Source organism: Mus caroli, chromosome 1 (genome assembly GCF_900094665.2).
Source record: "Mus caroli chromosome 1, CAROLI_EIJ_v1.1, whole genome shotgun sequence".
Taxonomy (NCBI): domain Eukaryota; kingdom Metazoa; phylum Chordata; class Mammalia; order Rodentia; family Muridae; genus Mus; species Mus caroli.
The window spans coordinates 151,613,103-151,636,510 of NC_034570.1; the positions used below are offsets into that span (position 1 = coordinate 151,613,103).

The 23,408-nt window shown below is 41.3% G+C and overlaps 1 protein-coding gene across 6 annotated transcripts in view; it reads right to left on the reverse strand.

The window, feature by feature from the left end:
• Zbtb37 (zinc finger and BTB domain containing 37) overlaps positions 1-23,143 on the reverse strand; it is a 28,370-nt gene extending 5,227 nt beyond the window's left edge. Inside the window, exons 1-5 of one of the 6 annotated variants that reach the window (XR_003836757.1) lie at positions 23,064-23,143; positions 22,372-22,569; positions 20,087-21,046; positions 17,920-18,019; positions 6,448-7,367 (exon numbers count right to left, since the gene is read on the reverse strand). Coding sequence is in view for 4 of the 6 variants with exons in the window: in XM_029477919.1 (XP_029333779.1) it covers positions 6,882-7,367; positions 17,920-18,019; positions 20,087-21,046; positions 21,894-21,967 (1,620 nt within the window). In the remaining 2 variants the exon portion in view is untranslated. The other 5 variants (XR_003836758.1, XM_029477927.1, XM_021161878.2 and 2 more) reach the window with 5 other exon arrangements.
• Between the last annotated feature and the right edge of the window lie 265 nt (positions 23,144-23,408).

Consider the following 23,408-nt stretch of genomic DNA (forward strand, 5'->3'; position numbering starts at 1 on the left):
TCCACATCCTAAGAGTCAGGGCTTTAAATTATGCTCAATGTAAGACTACCTTAACTGGGTGGGACACTTGAGCCTCTTCCACAGGACCTACTGAGTAGACACAAAATATCAAGCATTAGAAAAGCTCCCTCCAGCTGGGCGTGGTGGCGCACGCCTTTAATCCCAGCACTTGGGAGGCAGAGGCAGGCGGATTTCTGAGTTTGAGGCCAGTCTGGTCTACAGAGTAAGTTCCAGGACAGCCATGGCTACACAGAGAAACCTTGTCTTGAAAAACCAAAACAAGAAAGAAAGAAAGAAAGAAAGAAAGAAAGAAAGAAAGAAAGAAAGAAAAGCTCCCTTCCACCCCCCACCACACTCTGCCTTCAATGTGGATTTCAGATAGTATTTGTCTTTCCAGCATTGTTGTGTATGTATCATTTGAGAAAAAAATGGTCTTCCAACACAACAAAAGTAGATGACCTGCACAGACATCTCTAAGGGTTTAAGGTCACTGTCCCTAGCAATAATTACTTTCTTTGTAATGCAACAAGCTCAGGTGTTCCAACTTATTGATACTTTGGCCTGTCCAGAGGAAGAAAGCCTACTTACTATCTAGGTAAAAACACAAGCCTGGGGAAAAGCACTATTTAAAAATCCTGATCTAAACACCAGGAAAAATTTGGAAAGCAAAGAAGCAAAGATATTGAGAATTAGTCGTAATGCTTGGTAAATGTCAATGCTTTCAACTGGCTCCTATTTAAATGACATCTATTAGCAAGAACTCAAAGAGAGTACAGCTGGATGTTCAGTTATCTGCAGCAATGTCTTCCAAGTGGCATGTCCCACCCAGGTCAATTAGAAAACCCATTATTACCAAGTGTAATGTGCTAAGTGTAATGAATAGCCTGAAACTTTATAATGAGGATTATCTATTCTTCATAGGCTACTATATCACATAAAACATAGTAATATCTTATTAGAAGGCAACTTTAAGAACAAAGAGGTGGCCAACCATGGAGACACATGCCTTTAGTCCCAGCACTTGGAAGGCAGAAAGATCTCTGAGTTCCAGGCCAGTCTAATCTACATAGGCAGTTCCAGGCCAGTCAGAGATATACATAGTGAGAGAGACCCTGTCACAAAATGTAACAACCAAACCAAACCCAAGTTGTGCATGGAGACTAATGACTCATCCCACTTTTATCTACAAGGATAGGGTTTATAACAACAAATCAAGCTCACCATACTGAATTAGCACAGTCTAGAAAACTTTGCCCAAATAAAACTCTGAAGGCCTTGTCTTATTTCCAAATGGGGAGAAGTCATATTTTCCTCTTGCAAGCATTTCTATGACCACAGTTAAAATTTTTTTAAAGATTCATTAATTTATTATATGTAAGTACACTGTAGCTATCTTTAGACACCCTAGAAGAGGGCCCCAGATCTCATTACTTATGGTTGTGAGCAACCATCATTACCATGTGGTTGCTGGGACTTGAACTAGGACCTTCAGAAGAGCAGTCAGTGCTCTTAACCGCTGAGCCATTTCTCGATCCCCACAACTAAAATTTTACATTTCTCTGCATCTTATATAAGACTAAGGATGAACAAAGCAAATATGTAATGGTTCTATATGTATTTTAACAAGTAAGGTAAGCCGGGCGTGGTGGCGCACGCCTTTAATCCCAGCACTTGGGAGGCAGAGGCAGGCGGATTTCTGAGTTCGAGGCCAGCCTGGTCTACAAAGTGAGTTCCAGGACAGCCAGAGCTATACAGAGAAACCCTGTCTCGAAAAAAAAAAACCAAAAAAAAAAAACACAAGTAAGGTAATAGCAGATATGCAAGAATGGGCCTAAGAAAAATTTGAAATCCAGATGTTTTATTATGTTTGAAAACCTACAGGAGAAAAAGATAGAAAGATTTTGGACTTTTTATTAGTCCACACAAGGACAGAGTGAATTTGCTTAATTAAAATTAAAATGAAGTATGGGTGTCTAATCTAGAAAAACAGTACATCTGATAAATAGAGACAGAGTCTCACATAGCCATGGCTACCCTCAACCTCTTATGTAGCCAGGGATAACTCTGACCTCCTGATCCTCACCTTCCCCTTCCCTCCCAAGTGCTGGGATTATAGGCAAGAGTTACCACAAGCAGTTATATCTATCTGGAACAGAGACTGTCCTTTAACTCTAGGGAGGTTATTACACAAATCAGTTAAAGCAAGATCAAAAAATGGCAAAACTTACTTATAAAAACATAAAACTTCGAACAGGGTAGCCAAATAAGAAATATCCTGTTACAAACAACTATTCTAAACTTAATCTACTTAAACCTTTTAGACAAGAACAAATCATAATCCTGATTCCTTTTGGTTTATAATTCATTCTAAATACCCTTTGGAATGACAATCAAGCACAAGAAACACCAAGAGGGCTTATGGGGATCTAGACAACAATGACACATTCTTAAGTACCAGATGCAGATAAGACCGTGAAATTAAAGCCTCTACCAAACTACGCTAAGGGCGAAATGTCAGGAGAAATCATCTGTAGTCAATCTTTGAAAGGACGCCAGAAGATGGCAAACCTCTGACCCCTTCCAGACATTAGGCTTTGCTGGCCACGGACTCAATTTTATTACAGTATAAAGAAACCATAAACGATACCTAAGTCCATAGGTGTTTGGACATACTGTTCTTCATATAAACCTTTGTATTTCACTTAAAGGCCATGGTTTGCTGAACCCTATTCTGACTCAATCCCTAGGGATCTGATTGGCTGAGAGCTACACTCAAACTCAATGATTTACCTGGCAACCGATTGCTGTTCCTTTCCTAACTCTCAGGTATGAAAATAATTTTAGTATCTGAAATTCTTTTTCATTGTGGCCTATGTAAAAAGCTCCACTTCCAAAGACTGCTCAGTAAAGACTCAATCAATATTCCTTGAATAAATAAGTATACTAATCAGATAAAGAACATATTTGGGAGAAAAAACCCAAACAAATGACCCCTTCTTGCTTATCCTCCAGGATTTCAAATCTTTCTGATTAAGTGCTTTTCTACTACAATTAAGTCTTTCCATTTTCCACTGCTTCTATTTCTTTCAATTAGACCTTCTTGTTAAACAAAAAACAATTTATACAGGTTAAAAAAAAAAAGAAACCAGTGTGAGTTAGTAGTAAGACTCTGTCAAAGCTATTTCTTGGACAAAGGACTACTTAACCATTTAAAATGAAGTTACAAATATCACTCTTCCACCAGACAAATCCAGTGGAAGCTGGATTTCCACTATGAAGAAGATGGACAGTCTACCATACCATCTTTGGAAAACCATTTCATTGATGGGAAGAGAACTGGAAACAAATGAAAATGCAAAAATACAAGAACACTTTTCTTAACTGCTTTCTTTCTTCTTTGAACTTTATAGACTAATCAGTGTTATGTCATTAAGATTAGATTTAGTTCCTTAGTACAATGAAATGGAATGGGGCCGAGTGTGGTGGTATATTCCTGTAATCTCAGTACTTATGAGGTCAAAGCCCTACTGGGCTATATAGTGAGGACCAGGATGGCAAAGGGCTTGTATGTATGTATATGTGTAAGTGTGTGTGTGTGTATATATATATATATACATCAAGACCCTGTCTCAAATATCTAAAAACAAAACAAAACAAAAACAAACTATGGAGTCACTTGAAATTTATGTAAAATAAAATTCAACTCAGTTTAGAGGTAATTATGGTTCTGAGTAAAAAAGAGAAGAATTCATTAGGAAGAGCCTTTCTGCGTAAATACAGTGATACTGCCATGTGAATGCCATAGTTTATGTCAGTATCGGAATTCAGAGAGAATAAAAAGTCTATTTAGAGTGAAGACAGATACACACGTGGCCAACTCTCTGCTTTTGCTCAGAACACTGGATAGCTCCTCTGTTGCTAAGTGCCACTGTATGATAAGAGTCCTAATACTGCAATTTCATGGCATTACGTTACCTACTGATGATTTAGCTCTCATTGCTAATGTAGTTCCCCTCACAAGGTGACGTGTGCAAGTCAAGATTTGGTAGTAAGTATCAGCATCAGCCATAGTCCATTTAGTACAAGAGCATATGCCTTGTACGCACCAATAATCATTAATATACACAGTATACTACTAACCCTTATGACCCTACAGCGATGTTAGCAAAGAAGTAGGCCAGTGTCACAGTGGATCTGGATACGGATCCTGGATATTCAGAATGCTATCACTTCTAACTAAAACACGAGATTATTTTTGCAAACTTTAGTTTGTTTCAAAGGTAGCCTGGCTAGAAGTCTCATGAATTTCATGGCTCTGGCTAGGCCAATTAGAGGAGAGAACCAGCAAAGAAGATTGTGCTGATGTGGTCATAGGACCCAAAGCACTCTGTTCACAGTATTAGTACAGTAAAACCCTATTAGAAATGAGTGAAAATGGAAGGGAACCCACCAAGCATGCCTAACATTTCTACGTGAATTCGACAGTCTCTACCCATTCAAGGGGCTTGTGCCTGACCTTGGATCGAGTGTTGGTAAGTGCTCCAAGTTTCTTTTTACAGAAATGACTGCACTTTACCATTATAATTTGGTAATAGTTGAAAGCTCAGTTTTTCTCACATATCACCTAAAAAGCTATTAATGCAAAAAACAACTTTTAGCATATAACTTAACTTCTCAAAAGTAGGGTAGACTTATATTTTTGGTTGGCTTAAAAAAAAATCCATCTGAAGCAGCCTCTCCTGTATGTGTCAGCTACCTGCCTGATCAGTAATGATAACATCTGTCCACTGAAGGCCTCAAGTACAAACTAAAAAGTTTCCGTACAACTTCAGCTCTGTTTGGATGCCCCAGAGCACAGTAGTCCCTAAGGTGGCTCTAGGAGACAGTTTTCACTTTATCATGCTGTTGCCCAACTAAGTAGCAAGACACCTGCCTGTGATTATCAGAGAAGAGACACTACTCACCAGTGCTGCTTTTAAGGGCAGGCTCTTCAAGTGGAGTACCACATATTCCTTTAAAAGATGAATGTCTATACTTCTTCAGAAGAGAAAATCTTTCTCTAGTGATACAGTATATCTGATTCTCAGATTGTTCAAAGCCACCCTCCGCTTTCCAGTTTCTTATTAAAAAATGGCTTTCCCCCCACCTTTTCACATACCACAGAGTGCTCACAGGAAGGAGCACACAAGCTTCACATTCTCATAAATGGCTCACTAATGCAGGTAGGACCAGCCCAACTCCCAGATCTCTTAGAATCATCCACATCTCTGTACCAAAACAATTATACATTTAAATATTCTCTTAAAATTCCTCAAGCTAGAGACTTCTATTTGCATGGTAGAGTGCAGGCATTCATTTGCCTGTATCATTTAATATTTCTCCTCTCTCTCTGCATGCAAGATGGGCATATAAAGCTCTGTGTGTTTGGTAAATTCTTTCAGAGCTGGGTTAAGAATCTCAGAAAACTCAAGATCACTAAAAAAGCTCCTTGAAGTTTTAAAAATCTTAGGAATGATAGTATAACCACACCTGATAAGAATTGATCCCTAGATCATTTATTGCAACATGATTGTGCATGATGAAGTGCCCTGTAGTGTATTATTTAAAAACAACAACAACAACAAGAACAACAAAAAAACCCAAAAAACATAGCTCTTGGAGTCACCAGCACTTTGCTAACTGGTTTATGAATTATATATAGACTTGCATACCCAAGACCCAGACTTAAGTGAGGTTCTTCACTGGACTGAGAATATGAAGTATAAAACATGTTGAAGGAAATCAAACTGTGGTTGCAATAGGAACAATAGTGTTGAATCTCTCTTCAACTATTAACATTGCAGAAAAAAACTGTTTAAAAACCCCATATAAAAGTTATCAAATGTGGAGACCTGTGGACTTAAAAATACAATCCAAGCTCATTTCACTGGAAAGTGACATTTTGATATAAATATTGCTGTTATATGAAACTTAGGAGCTCAGGAGGATGAACTTTGGGTAGTCAGCCTAACAAGTTAAATCTCGTAACTAGAAACATTTCTGTAACACGGAAGGGTGTATGCAAGTACTGTGCTTTACAAACACCAAACAGGAGGCTGCAGGTGGGCTCCGTGCTGTGCAGTATCTGCAAAGCATACAAGTACCTCCTCCCCTGCTCCTTTCCCCAAGCTCTCATATGAGTGCCTATTGTCAACGCTTAGGGGCTCATTTTACTTCTCCAAGCCCCAAGTGCTTCAGGTGATTCTGCCTGCTGAATACTCCAAGGTAGCTAGCTACCTTGAACTGATCGCATGAAACAACTAGGCAAAGTATTAGATGCCTCACCAGGGTAACATCAATCTAACCTTTTAGACTATTAAGAACCACCAGTATTCATCTTTTTTCCCCTTTAAACATGGAAATGCATGCTCTGGCAGGGAAGAGGAAAGAAAGATTCCCCTCTCTCACCATTGTGACCACCTTCCTCTCTTCTGGCAGGCTGCTTCACTTGGCCAAAGCTCCTGCTGCGTTTGTTTAGATCTGGGATTTCACCCATCAAGATGATATGGACCTAAGTATGGTGTTCAATCATGACTGGTAGATAAATGAGTCATTGATCAGTTTGTTTAAAAACATCTTTTTTCTTATAAAGTTAACAAACCAAGGCTATTGATCCCTGAATTAGAAGCTGATTTGCTTGCGTATTTTCCAAAGTATGAGGTGAGAACGAGGAGAAGAGCCTTTAGTGCCTTCCGCATGTTGGTCTTCTAATTTGGCAAAACCATGGGAACATCTAGTTGAGTGACGTGGCATTTTGTGAATCTAAGTACCAATCCATGGTCCTGATAGGGGCTGGTTACAGCCCAAAGGGGAAGAGGGTTTGCCCCCTCCCCCTCGATGTTTCAATCTGGCCCAGTAGTAGAAACTGAGCCCTGGGCAGATTCTCCAGGAGCAACTATTTCTTCGTGTGAAGGTGACCCTTCTTCAGCTTGCCGGGAAGTGACAGTAGTCTCAGGAGAAATGCTATGAGGCCCTTCCAGGGGTAAACAACCAGGGTGGTTTTTTCGAAAGTGCTGATTCAAGATGGCCTGGAAGGGGAAACTTTTGCCACAAACGTGACAGTGAAAGGGCTTGTTGCCTGTGTGCTTGCGGATGTGATATTCCAGCTGGTCTTTCCGGGTATACTTTTTTCCACACATGCGGCAGACAAATGGTGTGATTCCCATATGCAGGCGCATGTGGCGGTCCAGACTTCCCTTTTGGTTGAAAGATTTGGCACAGTAGATGCAGGTGAGGCGGGGATTATACCGGAACCATCGTTCGGACACTTCTTGTTCTCGGAGATACTCCACATAGGCGCTTACTCCCATCATTGCTGACTCTTCTACCTGAGTCAGAAGAAAGAGAGTGAGTATTACATAATGTTAAATGTAGACGTGAAAAGCAACCCAATGTGCTTGTGCCCATTACTAAGAAGTACATGTTTCTGTGTCTGCGTGATGTAAGGAATACAGATCCAGGGCCTTGTGCAAGCTAGGCAAATGCTCTGAGCCTTGTTACATTCCTAGCCCATATTCACTTACTTGTAATGGAGAGCCAAGAGGAAAGTTAATACTACCAAAAAGTAAAGCTATTAACATAATAATGTAAAAAGAATTCTGAGAGTACTATTTCATTGCTATAAAAAGTACAGAGCGAAGTTCTGGCTGCATACTTACTAAGCCTCTGCGGGGGAGGTGCAAACATCAGGATTAGGAGTTCGAGATTACCTTTGGCTACATAGGGAGTTGAAGCTCAGCCTGGACTACATGAGACGTGCCTCAAAAAAACAAAACCGGGTTAAGAGCACTGACTGCTCTTCCAGAGGTCCTGAGTTCAATTCCCAGCAACCGCATGGTGGCTCATGGCCATCTGTAATGAGATCTGATGCCCTCTTCTGGTGTGTCCAAAGACAGCTACAGGTGTGTGTACTAACATAAAATAAATAAATAAATCTTTAAAAAACCAAAACCAAAACCAAAAGCCATTCCCCAAACATCTGCTTTAGTACTATCTTGCAATACCAGGAGAACAGGAGCCCAAGATACTATTCCTTGATTCTGTCCTCACAACTATATTCTAGACAACTGACTACAGAGTATATAGAACTTTCTGTGATGAAAATGTTCTGTAATTTTAACTACTTAATGTAGTAACCACATGGTTATTGGCATTTGTCATACATCTAAAGCAACTGAGGAAAAATTTTAATTTCAATTGCTTTTAAGTAATTAAAACAAAAATTCAAATGTGGCTTATGAAAGTATGGAATATGTACAGGTAAATATAATAAAATTTCATTTATGACACTATTACCATGTTAACCAGCAGTAGCAAGCTTTATAAATATATATAATCATAAGCAACAACTAGCACATCATTATCATTCTAAAAACTAAAAAAAAAAATTCTTTAAATTTTTATTATTTTATGTATATGGGTATTTTGCCTGCATGTATGTCTATGCATATGTGCCTAGTGTTATTGGAGACCCCTAGAACTGGAGTTACAAACAGTTGTGAGTCCCATGTGAATTCTAGGAATTGAACCTGGGTTCTCTGGAAGAGCAGTCAGCACTCTTAACCACAGGGCAACCTCTCTACTCCGTAAACACTAAAAAGCTTTAAGTGACTTCAGAGTAAACTGGCTGAAGACATGGAGTTTTTCCATCTGACAACAAGAAGGATAAGGACATATTCCTTTAAACAGTTAACTTACATAGTTTTGGATTGGGCTCTGGAAAGTGGCTCTGCCATTAAGTGTGCACAGCTTTCGCAGAGGGCCAGAATTTAGTTCCTAGCATTCATGTCTAGTTGCTCACAACTGACTGCAGCTCTAGTCTGATGCCTTTGGCTGCTATAGGCATCTACATATATGTGCATATACTTCCCCACCAGAAACACACGCACAATTTGGAAAATAATAAAGCTGGGCATAGTGGTGCATGTCTTTAATCCCGAAACTTGAGAGCAGAGCTCTGAAGTTCCAGGCCAGCCTGGTCTACACAGTGAGTAGAAGGCCACCAGGATTACTTAGTCAGATTAATAATAATAATAGTAATAATAATAAATAATAAAAAACTTTAAAAATATGTTTTGAAGTAACACTTTTAGTTCAAAATTCTATGTTAAATTCAGAAATTACTAATTTTCTTTTTTCCTTTTTTTTGGGGGGGGCCTGTTGACTACTAAAGTAATTGAGATCTTTTTTTTTTTGTTTGTTTGTTTTTTGTTTTTTGAGACAGGGTTTCTCTGTGTAGCACTCACTTTGTAGACCAGGCTGGCCTCGAACTCAGAAATCCGCCTGCCTCTGCCTCCCAAGTGTTGGGATTAAAGGCATGTGCCACCACCTCCCAGCGAGATCAATTTTTTTAAACAAAATCATGTAGGAAATAACTACAATTTTTGGCAGAAGCCAAGATATTAATACAAAGAATGTAAAATACTTAAGATTCACCTAGTTAACATTCCGTATGTTTTAGTTTCTAAAGCAATCTTTTGTCTCTTTCTCATGTGCAAGCTGAACAGTGCTTTTTGGCATTTCTTTTTTGTTGTTGTTGTTGTTTTTTCAGCATTTCTAAAAGAGGCAGTTCAACAGCACACCTAGAAACCAGTTTATGAAACGGAAGGTTGAACTGTACACTGAGGCTTACAGTTTTTTTAGACAGGATCTCACCATGTAGCCCAGACTGGCCTCAAACTCTTGGCAATCCTCCTGTCTCAATTTCCCAAGTGAGGAGTACCCACAGCATCTAGCTTTTCATTTGTTTCCTATAGGATTTCTTTTTAATTCCCTAGGTCATCAAAACAGAACTCACAGGAAGAAGAAGGCAGTACCTTCTAGAGAAATCCTAAGTGACTCAGGACAAAGCACAGAGAAATTTCTCTGAGGCTCCTAACAAGATTGTTCCTGCTTTGTGGCATTCTCGTGAGGTTAAAAATTGGTAATAATACCCTGAGATATATTTTTAAGAATCTGGACTGGACATGATGGCTCACATTTGTAACCTGTAATTCCAGCACTGAGGAAGACAAAAGAGGAGCACCGAAAGTTCAAGGTTAGCCAGGGATACAAGTGAGACCTTGTCTCAAAAAGCCAAAATCTTATTTTTAGCAACAGACTCTCACTAGCCAACTTCAAACATCCCTAGTTCAAGATATCCCCCTGCGGGGGCTGGTGAGATGGCTCAGCGGTTAAGAGCACTGACTGCTCTTCCGGAGGTCCTGAGTTCAAATCCCAGCAACCACATGGTGGCTCACAACCACCTGTAATGAGATCTGAAGACAGCTACAGTGAATTACATATAATAAATAAATAAAATCTTAAAAAAAAAAAAAGAAGTTACAGTTCAAGGCCAGCCTGGTCTACAGAGTGAGTTCCAGGACAGCCAAAGCTATTACAGAGAAACCCTGTCTCAGAAAACAAAAAACAAAAAACAAAAAAAAGGGGGGGTGGGGTGGGAGACTTATTAAAAAACAAAACAAAACAAAAAAAAGATATCCCCCTGCTTAGTCTCCTATGTGGCTGGCACTACAGCCACATTATCACCAAACTCAGGCATTTTGAAAAAAATTTTGAATGCATGGTATCATGTAATAATTAAGAGTGCTCTGGGTTCAAATATGAGTTCCACTTATTATCTATTCTTCGAATTCCAGACCATTCATTCATTTCCTTCAGAGACTGTGCTGAGCACTGAATGAACTGATATAGTTGAGCACTTTAGTTTGGTAACCGTTCATGATAATTAAGCATTACAAATTCATGTATTTGTGTGTATATATTAAATATTATAAACTCATATGTATATAGATGTACATATATTTTGCATCCAGTTTCCTTCCTGCCCTCAGGTGCCAAGTCAATTTTATTTATAGCCTGGAGGATACAATTTTCTAAAAAAAAAAAAACCTCGAAAAGTTTGAGGAAAACTTTTATCACACTAGTTCTATGCACACAAAAAATTATGCATTTTAATAACCACTGAACTATGATTACAAAAATCATGCACTGTGATTAGCCTCGTTTAAACTGACAGTGATAAAGATGCAACTGACGAGCAAACAAAGGAAGCACTGTAATTTTTGTAGTTTGTTTTGAACTTTGAAAACAGAAGAGGGCTGGTGTGGTGGCTCAGTCCAGGAAAACACTTGAAAAGTCAACTTTGGCCTTTAAATTCCAGCACTCAGGGGTTCTAGGACAGCCAGAACTACATAGAGACCCTGTTCTCAAAACAATGGCACCACCACATACTGCTGTCCCCCAAAAAGAAAAGTATGACAATCTTGAGTTCAATCCCGAGACCCACGTGGTGAATGGAGAGAAATGATTCCTACAAGTTGTCCTTTGCCCTCCATACACACTATGGCTATGCTGCACACACAGACACACGTGAGTGATACACACACATGAACACACACAAATCTAACTTTTTAAAATGTTATTTTAAAAAAATAAGTGAAAGAAGGCCATAAAATGGGTGCCGCCTCTGGGTTTTCCCTATCCCATCTGGCAATTTCCTATAATATATATCATACAAGGATATTCTGCACTGCCAAATAGCTATGTACTCAATCAGTACTTGCTTCAAAAAACATTTTAAGAATTAATTGTTTCACCAGCACTTGGAGGCAGGGGCAGTCAGATTTCTGAGTTCAAGGCCAGTCTGGTCTACAGAGAGAATTCCAGGTCAGCCAGGGCTGTGTCAAAAAATGAAGATCAAAACCAAAAGAAAAGCAAACACCACCAAAATGATTTCTTTTACTTTTTGTCAGTTTGATACATGACAGCCTAGGCTTAGAACTTGTATATAGCCTAGGCTGGGTTCAAATTTGAAGTGATCTTTCTACCTCAGTTTCCCAAGTGCTGAGATTACAGGGGTAAACTACCACACCTGAAAGTGTCTACACTTTCTAAAACAAGTGTCCCATGTACTTGCTAGAGACTTCGAAGTTCCCATCACTTCAATCTTTAATTGCTACCAGACACTCAAAGAACTAAAAAAAAAAAAGCACTACTGCTACTTAAAGATCTTCAAAGCTGAGACTTTTAATTTCCCCTTAAACTGGAAATTTCAAGAGCTACTAAATAACCTATTTAGCAGATATAACTTTTATAGTTTATGATCTCTGCAATGACAAAGTCAACCATTATTATTCTTAGAAGTTAAACTGACAGTGTCAGAGTGTAAGATTAGAAACAGTCTGCTCTTCTCAAGGAGACTTTAATTTAGTAAGAACCACAAAAATCAAATAAACGGGAAAGGAATAATTTATATGAATTAGTAGAAGTCAGGAGAAGCTAAGATGCCAGGGGCTTTCTTCAATGTACAGCGCTTGCTTTCTATTTCTCCCCTCCCCCTAGAGAGGAGAAATAATGCACAATGTGTAAACTGCTATATAGTGGTTAAAGAAAAAAACATCAAAGAACACTGCACTACTTAGAGTAGGGTAAACTTGGGAAGACTTGGGAATGGGCTTTAAGTGGACTCAGAAATGAGGAATCTGACTCAAAACAGAAAGAATCTGATGGAGTTATAGCGTGCACTGTGAAGTCTACAAATCAAAACAGACACTGAGTGCTCATGAGCAGTAGGAAAACTGAGCTGGAAAGCCTGAAACTTACTTGGAAAATTAGGCCAAGTATTTCTAACTTTCCAGTGGTAGAAAAAAGAAAATGATTTTTTTGTTTTGTTTTGGTTTTTGGTTTTTTTTTTTTTTTTTTTTTTTTTTGGTTTTTGAGACAGGGTTTCTCTGTAGCCCTGGCTGTCCTTGAACTCAGAGATCCACCTGCCTCTGCCTCCTGAGTGCTGGGATCAAAGGTGTGCGCCACTATGCCCGGCAAGAAAATGATTTTAAGAAGTAACGTTGGAGCCGGGTGTGGTGGCGCACGCCTTTGATCCCAGCACTCGGGAGGTGGAGGCAGGTGGATTTCTGACTTCGAGGCCAGCCTGGTCTACAAAGTGAGTTCCAGGATAGCCAGGGCTATACAAAGAAACCCTGTCTTGAAAAACAACAACAACAAAAAACAAAACAAAACAAAAAAGAAGTAACTTTGGCAGTCTGTTTCAGATTCACCTTTTACAGTCAGAAAGTCAATTTTTTTTAAAGGGCTGTAGGTCAAGACCAAGGCTTTCTACATTCTTTTTTGAAGTGCTGGGCACTGAGCCTAGATCTCATGCCTTCAAAACAGGCACTCTACCACTGAGCTACAGCTTCAGTATTTGCAATCCATCAGATTCTTTTTCTCCTCTCTTTGGCTCATACTAATGTAAGTTAGCCACCGAGGTATTACTGCAGGTAGAGATTCTGCCTCCACGCATGACAACCTAAGCTGATACCTGGTGACCCACAAGATGGAAGAAGAGAACCAACTCCTCCCAAGTTGTCCTCTGATAGCCACATGCACTGGGGCATGGACAGGGACACAAGCACATCAAATCACTGCAATAAAATATATAAAATTTTGCCTTGCCAGATTTCTGAGTTCGAGGCCAGCCTGGTCTACAGAGTGAGTTTGAGGACAGCCAGGACTACACAGAGAAACCCTGTCTCAAAACAACAACAACAACAAAAAACAAACAAAAAAAGCCTTCCTTTGGTCTTCTGTGGCACAGGAAAATAACTGATAAATGGACTTACCATAATAAATTTTCTTACACATCAAAGTATGTAGATATACTTAGTCCTTATCTATTCTAGACAGTACTTTTAAAGGTTTTTGTTTACTTGTTTGTTTTTTTAGTATTAAGTTTATTGGGGCTCAGTGGCTTATAGCACTTGCTGTTCTTCCAGGGGGACCTGAGTGCAGTTCTCAACACCTACATTAGGTAGACTTCTTGGGTGTGTGTGTACACACATACACAAAAGAGAGAGAGGAGAGAAAGAGAGAGAATGTGTGTGGTGTGTATGGAAATCAGAGGACCTCTTACAGAAATCAGTTTTATCCTCTAGACATGTGGTCCTGGGTTATCAGGCTTAGCAGCAGATGCCTTTCCCTGAGGACCCACCTCACTAGCCTTAGATAGTTTTATTTTTATTCTATTTCTTTATAGACTATCTTTTGCTTTATCGACAGAAATACAATTTCCAATACAATCTCTATCCTAATTACAACTAAAAACTACATTTAAGCCAGGCATGGTGTTATATTCTTGCAATTCCAGCATTTGTGAGCCTTGAAGCAAAAAACAAAAAGATTTAACTTCTGGCAGAGTGGTGCAAAGCAGAAGCTCCTATTTGGGAGACTAAGGCAGGCAGATCTTTAACCTGAAGAATTTAAGAAGAGCCTGGATAACACACTCTCCTATCTCATATAGGGGAGGATGGACTTAGAGGTATGGCTCAGTAGTTAAAAGCATCTGTTGCTCTTCTAGAGGACCTGAGTTCTATCCACAGTATCCATAACCTCCTGGAATTCCTGGAGCTGTCTTAGGGTTGTTATTGTTGGGACAAATCACTATGGCCAAGGCAATGTATACAATAAAGCACTGAATTGAGGGCTTGCTTACAATTTCAGAGGGCTAGTCCAGGATCATCATGGTGGGGACTGTAGAGGCAGGCAGGCAGGCAGGGAGACATGGTGCTGGGAATTCACATCTGATCTGATCAGATCAGGCAGGAAGCAAACAGCCAGATAGCCTGGTTTGGCTTATGAAACTTCAAAGGCCACCCTCAGTAACACACTTCCTCCCACAAGGCCTACCTCCTAATCTTTCCACAACCAGGGACCACACATTCAAATAGATGCGCCTATGGAGGCCATTCTCACTCAAATCACTTCAGGCACCAAGGCCCTCTTCTAGCCTCTACAGGCACTTGGACCAATGTACAAAATTACACATGTACACCAATAATTAAAACTGAATCTCTTCCTGCCTGCCTTTAATTCTACTTAGAAGAAAAAAACAAAAAACAAACAAACAAACAAGAAAAACCCCACAGCTGGGGAGACAGCTCAGCCAGTAAAGTGCTTGCCATGCCATGCATATGTTAGGACTGTGCTTAATCCCCAGAACCTATGTGAAAGAGTGGCTGGTGGCAGTGAACTTTTTTTTTTTTTGGTTTCTCGAGACAGGGTTTCTCTGTGTAGTCCTGGCTGTCCTGGAACTCACTCTGTAGACCAGAACTGGCTGGTCTCGAACTCAGAAATCCATCTGCCTCTGCCTCCCGAGTGCTGGGATTAAAGGTGTGCACCACCACGCCTGGCTCGACAGTGAATATTTAATTCCAGCACTGTAAAGGCAGAGACAAACGGATCCCAGGCAACCTAGCTGAGTCTTTGAGTGTGAGGCCAGTTAGAGACCTTTCTCAAGAAAAATTCAGGTAAAAAGTACAACATCAGACATTCACTCCTCCTTTTCCTCCTCCTCCTCCCTGTTTTTTTTCTTTTTTCTAAGACAAGGTCTTCCTTTGTAGCCCTGGCTGTCCTGGAGCTCACTCTGTAGACCAGGCTGGTCTCAAACTCAAAGCCTGCCTCTGGCTCCTGAGTGCTGGGATAAAAGGCATGCACCTGGCGTGAGGTTTACTTCTAGCTGCCATGTATGCATGTACGCTATCCTCCACAAGGAATGACCTTCACACACAACACAGAGATTGTTTAAGTGTACTTATATTACACGGACACTAAGTCTAGCAGATGCCTATAAGCACTCATGCTTTTTGTGTGTTTGGGTAATTAATCTATAAGGTGGTTAAGATCTGTCCTAATCACTGCATCTATTTGCATAACTAGTTACCTTTGTGTGTTATACAAGATTTGAGAGATGGGGAAAAAAAGGCATTCTAATTACTTTCCCTCTTAGCTCTTAACATTTCCTCTACCACTCAATCAAAAAGCAAAACAAAAAGCAACAACAGCAGCCAAAATAGCAATGTGTACTGGAAGACATCTGTAATTCCAGCTCTAGAGAGGTCAGCCTGGGGGATGGAGACCATGCCTCAAAACAACGAAAACGCTGGGCGTGGTGGCGCACGCCTTTAATCCCAGCACTTGGGAGGCAGAGGCAGGCGGATTTCTGAGTTCAAGGCCAGCCTGGTCTACAGAGTGAGGTCCAGGACAGCCAGGGCTATACAGAGAAACCCTGTCTCGAAAAAAAAAAAAAAAAAAAAAAAAAACAACGAAAACACCAAAACAAAAACTTAGTTTGTAACAATACCTTATTGCTTTAGTATACCAATACACATAATAAATGCCCAGTGGTTTGGAATAACAAGACATTATAATAGAAGTTAAAAAGATTAGCTATTCACTTTATTATTATTTTCAAAGACAGAATCTTACTTAGCATGTAGCTTTTACTGGCCTGGAATTTGCTATATAGACCAGGCTGGCTTTGAAATGACAGAGATCCATTCACCTGCCTGTTCCCCAGTGCAGGCATTAAAGTCACACATTATTATGCCTGGCAAGCTATACAATCTTTACTACTTGTATTTTTTTTTTAAGGACTAAAGTGTCTAATTTATTGTGTTCTATATGGTTTACAGCTTTGAAAATCAATACTCAATGATTAGGATCTATAAAAGACAAAAAAAAAAAAAAGTCAACCAACCACTTACACTACCTAAGGAGAGTTGGGAAGTTTGTATGCAGAAGACATCATTCTTGTGAGTTTTGTTGTTGTTGTTGTTTTTTGAGACAAGGTTTCTCTGTGTAACCCTGGCTGTCCTGGAACTCACTTTGTAGACCAGGCTGGCCTACATAGTGAGTTCGAGGACAGCCAGGGCTACACAGAGAAATCCTGTCTCGAAAAAACCAAAAAAAAAAAAAAAAAAAAAAAAGATGAGGTTCTCTTCTATAGCCCTGGCTAGCCTGGAATTCATTAAGTAGCTCAGGCTGGTTTCAATTTTGCAGTAATCCTGTCTCTATTTTCCAAGTGCTGGGATTACAGATTTGTACCACAACATCTAGCCTTTAGAACTTTGTAGTATGATGTAGTATGACTTAGGAAGCAAATAAAGAAAAAAATAGGAAGGAAATAAGAAAAAAATACAGAGCTGCAGAGATGTCTCAGGGTAAGAGCACTGGCTGCTCTTCTAAAGAACCTGGGTTTAATTTCCAGGACTTATATGGCAGCTTATGACTGTTAACTCCAGTTCCAGGTGATCTGATACCCTCATATAGACATAGAGACAAACATTAGAGCAAAACACCAATACACATAAAAAAGCAATAAATCATATATATATATATATATACGTAAACATACAGGTACACAAAGATAATATCCATACAAAATAATAAATACACATAAATGTGTAAGCTTATGTTTTTTATATTTGTTTAGATATTATATAAGCTAACTACTACTGCTACTACTACTACACCACACACACACACACACACACACACACACACACTCCCTACCTACCCCAAATGAAATTACTTTTAGTCCAGGTTCTAAATGACCCAAAGGTATAATGTTCAGGAGTTAATTTTACTGTCAGGTTTACAGATATAGCTCTATAATCAGGAAAAAGTTCCACATTAAAAAAAAAAAAAGACTTAATTTTATGTGTAGGAGTGCTTTGCCTGCCTACATGTACATATACAGAACACATGTGTGCCTAGTGTCTGCAGAGGTCAGGAGAAGACACTGAATCCCCTGGAACTGGAGTTATAGATGGTTGTGCACTGGGAACCAAACCAGGGTTTTCAGTAAGAACAGTTAAGTGCTCAAACTGCTGAGCAATCCACCCTCACTCTGTTGTTTTTTTTTCTTTCTACATCTCAAATCTAATTCTAGCGTGCTCCCAAGCAAGATTAAGAAACATTTAATATATATCAAATCCAGTATTTAACAGGGCCACTGTTGTTTCTCCTCCATCTTTCTTTCTTATTCATTTATTCACTGACAAGTTCTTCAACCACCACAGCAATCCTAAGCCCAAAGCTACATACCTGGGAGCTAAGTTGCTTAGGCTCATCCATTCTCCCAGGAGACTCACTTCTGGCTCTGTGTCTTTCTGTCATGGAAACAACACTGCCGGAGGGACTAAATCTGTTGGAAAAGGAGCATAAAGGGGACCAATAGACAAGTAGTGTCAAAGAACTTGAATGCTGTTTCTACTCTATCTTATCGCTGAGGAATGGAACTAAATCAAGCAGAAATATTTTCAAAGTGACAAAGCAAGTAGACCACATAGAAGATGAAAAGTCTGTAGTTGTGTTTTGCGTTTATGAGCCATGGTCTTGCTAGGAAGCCTTGGGTGGTCTGGCACTCACTACACTGGGTAGGCTCCAAGGCTACATGTGCATCAACTCATAGCAATCCTTCTGGTTCAACCTCCCAAGTGCTAAGATTCCAAGCATGTTCCATGATGCCTGGAAATTCTGGCTCTTTTATGTGACTACTGGGGTTTGGGCCATTCCTTCTCTTACGGTAAGTTCATAGTTCATATAAATTAAAGCTCTTTTTGTATTTAAGATATACATTCTAATATAGTTCTATTGCAGGAGAACAACAGCTACCCACACTGGGGATTAATATATTCTGTGCTGAAGGATATTTAGTCTATCAAGGTCACGTGGTGGAAAATATTCAAATGAACACCACCTAAGTGGCTAAAAAAAATCCTAAATGTCGACATTATCAGCTATAAAGTAAAGAAACAAGTTAAGTTGGCTTTAATTACTCCCAAGATCATTTTTTTCACTCATGTATGAGGGGCATGTGTGTAGAGGACAGATAACTTACTAGAGTTCATTCTTTCCTTCTACCATGTGCGGGCCAGGGGGTGACCTCAGATGGTCAGGCTTGATTCTAAGTGCCTTTACCCATTTCAATCTATTTTAATCAGGGAACAGAATAAGCCAGCCTATCTTCTTAGTGCTCGGTAGCCTAAGGCAGGAAGAATGCTTAAAAGAGTTTGAGGTTAGCCGGGCGTGGTGGCGCACGCCTTTAATCCCAGCACTTGGGAGACAGAGGCAGGTAGATTTCTGAGTTCGAGGTCAGCCTGGTCTACAGAGTGAGTTCCAGGACAGCCAGGGCTATACAGAGAAACCCTGTCTCGGAAAACCAAAAAAAAAAATGAAAGAGTTTGAGGTTAGCCTAAGCCAAAAGTAAGCTATAGATCATCTTGAATTACCTGTCTCAAAAAACAAAACCAACCAAACAAACAAACAAAAAACAAGAGCTGGGCGGTGGCGGCAAACTCATTTAATCCTAGCACTCAGGAGGCAGAAGCAATTAGATCTCTGTGAGTTGAGTTCCAGGCCAGCTTGTTCCAGGTCAGGCCATATAAAGAAACTTTGCCTTGAAAAACAAAAACAACCCCCACAAACAACAACAAAGTACAAATATGGCAACCTATGCCAGTAATCCCAGTACTCAGGAGGCTGAGGCAGGAGGACTGCCCTGAGTTCTAGAACAGCCTGAGCTACAGAAATCGTTTCAACAAACAAATAAATAAATAAAAAAGAAAGAACTCAAAACATTCCCAATCTAAACTAGTAACATTTTTCTTTCAGTTGACTAGATGAAAGCCAGTGCTATTTCCATGAAAGGGAGCTCCTCTAACAGACTCAGTATAGGAAGAAGAAACAGGCCTGGGGTGGGAGCAGCTTCAAAGGAAACATTACCAGGTGACACTTGAAAAACATTCAAAAGCTTTTCTCTAGAATTACTGTCATGTAGTTGCTCTAATTTGAAAATTATTGATGGTACCAAATTGTCTCTGTTGGTAAGGGCAAAGAGAAATACACAGTGCTATAAGGCAAGTCAGACTCCGCAAGGTTACATACCTGTGTGAGAAACAGCAATGTTACCAGACCCCTGACAACCAGCTCCCTGCCTAGTGCAGAGAGCCCTGGCAATTACTGATCCTAGAGTGGCTGCAGATGCTATTCTGATTCACTGAAGTGGCTAATTTTACCACAGTTCTCATAACATCGTCAATATTTCAGATCCGGGAGCCTCCTGTGCTGAAAATGCAAGTCTTCTGACATACTTCCAGTCTCCCAAAGTAAGCTGAATAAGAATATCAGGTAAAAAAGATGCCCTCTGTAACACAGAAAGCTTATTTAATGATGTCTGTACAATAGCTCTAAAAGGAGAAGCAAAACTTACCTGTCAACTTCACTGCTGGTTGGCCGAGCTACCTTGGTTCCTGAAGACCCTAAAGTATAACTTTCCTGTCCTATAGAACCATGGCCTGTGGTGTCAATCACCATGGCTGTGACTTCCTCTGCACTACTCCCATCTTCTCCAGAAGGCTGATTCTCTGGCCCAAGCCACTCTTCTAGATTTTCAGTTTTGATGTGCACTGCTCCAAGAACCCTAACTTCATCACCACTCCGGGCCCCCTGGTCTGCTAGTCCTGTTTCCACATACCACTGTCCTGCTCTGTTGATTCGAAGAATGGGCTCCCGGCCTTCTGCATCAGAACTCTGTTCAATTATCTGAGGACTGGTGGGCTCCTCCGGGGGACTGAGCTCTCGGATATCCAGCACGGCACTGACCTGCCCTCTCCAGTTTCCCTTTGAGGCATTATGCCGTGGACTAAGTGAGCGGTTTAGATTTGGTGTAGCCCTGTGAGACTCTGGAGGTCTCTCTTGATGCTTTGTCCTTGTTTGACTTAATTCTGCTTCAACCTCAGCCACATTAATTTTGAAGTGAATGCCCTCTAAGATCTGTGTACATTTGTCTATAATATGCTGCATCTGCAGAAAACTAGCAGCTGTTAGGTAGCTGATGATATCTGCTAGTTGCAGGCATATCCGCCCTGTGTAACAGAAAGAAAGGAGTTGCTCAAAAACAGTAGGGTTCTTGATGACAGAAATGGACACAGTACTCATTTCATTCAAGGACATGTGATCCCGGAAATAAGGGGAGCTGGCAGCCAGTACTACTTTGTGAGCCCGAAAAGCTTGTCCTTGCACATTGACCACAATATCACAGAGACGGCCTTGCATTCGTAGCTGGTTGAGATGGCTCAGAACAGAGTTGCTGAAGTCGGGGATCTCCAATTGTATGTTCCCACTTTTCTCCATGGTCATGCCTGAAAGCACAGGCAGACATTCAACCCTGCTGAAAGAGCAAAGCACAGTCTTGGTACTAGTTTGACTCCCTTTGTGCTTTCTAGTTCAAACATCCCTACAAATTGAAAATCTTTCCATGAGTGCCAGCTACACATACATAATTTTAGCGCTTGGAACACTGAAGAGGCAGGAGAATCATGAGTATGGGCTAAATAAGTGAAATCTTGTCTCAGGAAGAAAAAAAGAATTCTTCATATACAAAGAGAGATCTTCCTTATGTTTGGATGTATAAACAGAATTGCCAGCAGGTGTTTTGTTAGTAACAAGGCTGGCCTCAAACTCCTGATCCTACCTCCTAAGTGCTAGGATTACTGTAAGCTGCTGAGCCTGGTACAAGGTATTTTAGATTTCACAGTAAAATGTAATTAACATACAAAAAAGTGACTGCTACACTGCGAAAAATTCAAGCTATGCTTATATTTTATCAGTAGGCTATATAAAATAAAGACAGGAGTTCACTAAGAAGGGGCATCAAACACATACAGATTGGGTATAAAGTGACTAATATCCTGCATGAATGGCCGCTATTATCACTATTTTTCCCCCTGAGGCAGTGTCCCTCTATGTAGCTCTGGATGCCCTGTAACTTGCTCAGTAGACCAGACTAGCCTGGAACTTAGCGATCTACCTCCAGGAATGCTAGAATTAAGCCACCCACCAGATATTTGTTTGTTTTTGACAGGGTCTACAGAGCCCAGGCTATTCCTGGAACTCACTATGTAGACCATCTGGTTTCTAACTCAAAAAGATCTGACTGCTTCTGCTGAGATTAAAGAATGCTCCTGTTAGAGGTGTTTGACTACCATGCCCGATTAGGCCCATATTTTTAAGCTTACCAGTTTAAGCTCCCACTTTTTGAATACGGGACTCTGAGGTGATTCTGAGAAACATTCCACAGCCCTGTCAGCATTCAATTAACATGCAGAGAATTTGTGGCCTAGTTTCCAGAGTTAGCAAAAACTAAGTAAAACATTTTCTCCCCAACAAACTTGAAACTTGGGTTTCCATCCAAAGTGGTGATGCTACTTTGGGAAAGTTGGCTCCCCACAGCTGACAAAAATAAAGCCTGAAATTTCACACCACAAAGACTGCAATTGCATCAAATAGTCTTAATTAGTTGAGGGTAGTTCCAGTATACCACAAGGATTTAGGCTCACCGTGCATCCAATGTTTCTCTAAATTTATGAGACTACACAGCACACCAGGAAGTTGTCCGGACACGCTCACATTATCACCTCGCATTTACAATACACTTATTGAGTAAACAGGGAAGTGCAAACACGGCTTTCAAGAATCAACTTTAACCAATCTGACCTTTTTCCAAAGCGTTATTGTTTGTTTTGAAACTTTTAATCCATTAAGAGCCTCTGTCGATGCCATCACGAATTCAGATGTTTATTTTGGAGCCTACACCAGCGCCTTTTTTGTTTGCTCTTTCCAGCGATTCCCCAGTGAGGAGGAAGCCCCTGGAGTAAAGTCTTTCTCTTAGCGTCCGCACTGAAGGGGCGAGAGCTGTAAAAGGGAGAATCGGGAACGCTTGGGGTTGGCCAGTCGGGTACTGGGGAGGCCTCTATCAGTGTCAGGAAGCATGGGAAAAGGGGGACCTGGCTAAGCGAGGAGGTGGCACGGATGCCGGGAAGCTCGACAGGAGCAGAGCCCCGCGGCAAGGGAGTTGCGGGCGCACAGGTGAGGCGCGGGACCGGGAAGGGGGCGGCGCCCCGGGATCGGTCGAGGGCGGCGGAGGCTGCCGGGGTGGGGGTGTGTCTGGGTGTGGCCCCGGCGCGCGCGCGGGGTCCTGAGGGAGGGGCTCGCCAAGGGGGCGGGCCCGGGAGCTCCGCAGCCCCGAGCCAAAGGGGCGGAAGGTCGCCGAGTGCTGGGAGGGGAGGTGGGGCGGCGACTGAGCGCCGCAGGAGCTGGCTGCAACCGAGACGCGGCCCGGGAGCGTCGGGTATGAGCTAACGGGGCGGGGGTGCGGGGCCCGAGCCCAGTCAAGGAGCAGCACCTACCTCCGGGGGTGGAAATGGGCCGGAATGGGCCGGAACACCGTCCCGGAAGTGAAACCCCCCGCCCCCTCCTCCCCAGCGAGCGACGTGCCGGAAGGAAATCAGTCACCCTCACCCCGCCCCTCCCCCAGCGCTTTCCTTGCAGGCGCCCCCTCCCCTCAGCCTGTACTCCTCCCCGAGGCGGAGGGCGGGCCTATCGTGCCCGCGGCAACTCCGCCCTCCGGGCTCTCGGGGGCGTGGCCAGAGGGGAAATTTTGTGAGCCTGAAGAAGGTGGGGCTAGAGGAGGAGTCTGAGGGCGTGTGAGGGGCGGGGTTTAAGTGGACGCAGCGAGCAGCCGTGCGTCTTGA